We start from the raw sequence: 3,076 nt of genomic DNA on the forward strand, positions 1-3,076 counted from the left end.
GGACATGGAGGGAGAGGGAGGAGAGGGCATGGAGGTAGAGGAAGGGAAGGGCAGGGAGAGAGAGGGATAGGAGGGTGTGGGGAGAGAGGCAGTGAGGACACAGAGAGGGATGGGAGGACACAGAGGGAGAGGGAGGAGAAACCATGGAGGGAGAGGAATGGGAAGGCACGGAGGGAAAGGGATGGGAGGACATGGTGGGAGAGGGATGGGAGGGCACAGAGGGAGAGGGAGGAGAGGACACAGAGAGAGAGGGATGGGAGGACATGGAGGGAGAGGGAGGGGAGAACACGTGGTGCCAAGTGGAGCTGCTGATGGGCTTGTGCTGGGAGGGGGATTCCCCAGGAATAAGGAGAGAGAGAGTCTGGGAACACCCAGGGTTTGGAGAGCAGGGATGGGGCAGGAGCAAGGCCAGGGAAGTGCAGATCTCACCAGGGAGCTGCACCAGCTCTCACCAGAGGAGGGTTCTTGACGTTGCCCCCAAAGGTTCACGGTGCCACCAAACCCTAAAACTGACTGGGACCTTGTCCCAGGAGGTTTCTGGTGCCACCCAGCCCAAACCCCAGGTGTGGTGGGTCCTTGGCCCTGTCCCAGCAGGTTCCTGGTGCGAGGGGAGGTGCAGGGGAGGGGGATCCATCCCTGTCCCCAGGGACGGGGCCGTGCGGGCAGATCCCATTTCCCAGCAGGGTCGGGAAGGGCTGAGGGGAACTGTGGGCTCCTCCCAGCTGGGTCTGGAATGGGAATTCCCTGTTTTTTGCCTTGCAGTCCCTCTTTGAACGCCAGGGCATGGCAGCACACTCGGGGGTCCTGGCGGGAGCTGAGAAGCCCCACGTTTCCCTGCGCAAAGGAATTCCACGGACAAAATCCGTAGGTAAGACAGCCTGGGGGAGGGGAGAAATCCCTTTGGGAAGGGGAGGGATGGGCCCCGTGGGCAGGAAAGGCTCAGCCCTTTCCAGCTCTGTGAGGTGGGAGCGTCCCGTGGAATTCCTGCTACCAGGGCTGCCTGGTCCTGCTCGGGGTGGGAGGTGGGGTTGGAGCAGTCCAGGGGTTCCCTGCTCAGCTCTGCTGGGGATGGGGGGCTCTGCCAGGGATGGGGGGGCTCTGCCACCCTCCTTCTTGGCACGTGGGATGGAGGGTTGGAGTGTCACCCCCTGGGCTAGCACGGGCTGAGCCGTGGGGCAGGAACCAGCTGAGCTGTGGCTTAGGAGAAGCAGGACAAGGTCTGGAGGAGGTGCCTGGCGGTGGTGGGTCCTTGATGGTGGGTCCAAAAGGTTCGTGGTGCCCCCAAACCCAAAAACTGGCTGTGGTGGGTCCAAAAGGTTCGTGGTGCCCCCAAACCCAAAAACCGGCTGTGGTGGGTCCTTGACCCTGTTCCAACAGATTTATGGTGTCACCAAACCCAAAACTGGCTGTGGTGGGTCCTTGGTTCTGTCCCAAAGGGTTTCTGGTGCCACCAAACCCAAAAACCGGCTGTGGTGTGTCTTTGACCCTGTTCCAACAGGTTTATGGTGCCACCAAACCCAAACCCACCTCCCACCAGCCCAGGTTGCTCCAAGCCCTGTCCAACCTGGCCTTGGACACCTCCAGGGATCCAGGGGCAGCCACAGCTTCTCTGGGAAATCCACTCCAGGGCCTCCCCACCCGCCCAGCCAGGAATTCCTTCCCAGGGATGTGCTCCATGGAAAGGAGTGACCCCCCACGGCATCATTTGGTTGTGAGGGCGATGCCAAATCAAACTGTGTGTTTAACACACCCAATAAGTGTGTTCAGAGGGTGCTTGGGAATGTTCAGAGCCCCAGGATTTCTGTGGATACACACCTGGGACAGGCTGGGATGGGGGCACCTGAAGTTCCACAGGAGATGGAGCTGAGATAACCAAATCTGTGGGATTAGCCTGAGAAAGAAAAGAGGAGAAGGAATCTTAAAAAAAAAAAACAAACAGGAAAATTGGGTATATCAGGGGCTGCCCCGTGTTGGGGAAGCTCCTGCCGTGACTTCCATGGGTGGAAAGTGCCCAAGGCTCTGGAGGTTTGAACTGGAAATGGGATAAAATGGGGTAAAATGGTGCAGGATGTGCAGGATTGAATCTTATCTCCTGGGAATGTGGAAAAACCCCATCCAAGCCTGGTGTCCCAAACCTTCCACAGTGACCAGAGAGGAACTGGGATTTTAGTCTGATTTATGTCATTCTTGATCTTGGAGGTGGATCCTGCCCCAGTGCCACGGGCTGGGAGGAGGATCCAGGGGTTGTGGGGGACAGGGGTGGGTTCCCAAACTGGGTCCTGGGTGGTTGGTTCAGGGGTGGGAATGTGGAAATGCTTCGAGAGCAGAGGCTGCTGGAGGTTCAGTCCAACCCCAAAGAGCTGGAAATCATGTTGAAATCATGTTGTGTGGAATCCAGGGATGGATCATGGATTGGGAAAACATTCATGGAGCTGCTGCCAGGGCTGGATCCCTCTGCTCTGGAGCCAGGCTGGGAGAGCTGGGGGGGTTCCCCTGGAGAAGAGAAGGCTCCAGGGAGAGCTGAGAGCCCCTTGCAGGGCCTAAAGGGGCTCCAGGAGAGCTGGAGAGGGACTGGGGACAAGGCATGGAGGGACAGGACACAGGGAATGGCTTCCCAGTGCCAGAGGGCAGGGATGGATGGGATATTGGGAAGGAATTCCTGGCTGGGAGGGTGGGGAGGCCCTGGAATGGATTTCCCAGAGCAGCTGTGGCTGCCCCTGGATCCCTGGAAGTGTCCCAGGCCAGGCTGGAGCAACCTGGGCTAGTGGAAGGTGTCCCTGCCCATGGCAGGGGGTGGAACTGGAAAAGTTTAAGGTCCCTTCCCCCCAAACCATTCCATGATTCTGTGAAATACGGAATCCTTGCCCGTGAGTTGCTCCTGAGTGCAGTTGGTGCCTCAGGAAAGTCCCTCCAAGCCCTCACTGGGCTGTGCAGGTCCTGCCAGGGATCTCTGCAAGCAGAGGCAGTGAAAGGTGGGATCTGAAGCTGGGTTTGTACAAGTGTGAGATTTGTTGGGATGTCTGTAGGGATCAGGGGGGACCTTGTGGCTCTGCAAGTCCCTGACAGGAGGGGGGAG

The 3,076-nt window shown here is 58.6% G+C and overlaps 1 protein-coding gene across 1 annotated transcript in view; it reads left to right on the top strand.

Moving 5' to 3' along the window:
- Positions 1–1,003, top strand: part of LOC113963004 (SH3 and multiple ankyrin repeat domains protein 3-like) — a gene marked incomplete at its 3' end in the record, with an annotated part of 7,150 nt that extends 6,147 nt beyond the window's left edge. Inside the window, exon 4 of the mRNA XM_027673799.1 lies at positions 763–1,003. Coding sequence (XP_027529600.1) covers positions 763–1,003 — 241 coding nt within the window. The remainder of the gene's footprint in view (positions 1–762) is intronic.
- Positions 1,004–3,076: the final 2,073 nt, after the last annotated feature.

Source organism: Neopelma chrysocephalum, unplaced genomic scaffold, assembly GCF_003984885.1.
Source record: "Neopelma chrysocephalum unplaced genomic scaffold, ASM398488v2 Primary Assembly neopelma1_187315, whole genome shotgun sequence".
Taxonomy (NCBI): domain Eukaryota; kingdom Metazoa; phylum Chordata; class Aves; order Passeriformes; family Pipridae; genus Neopelma; species Neopelma chrysocephalum.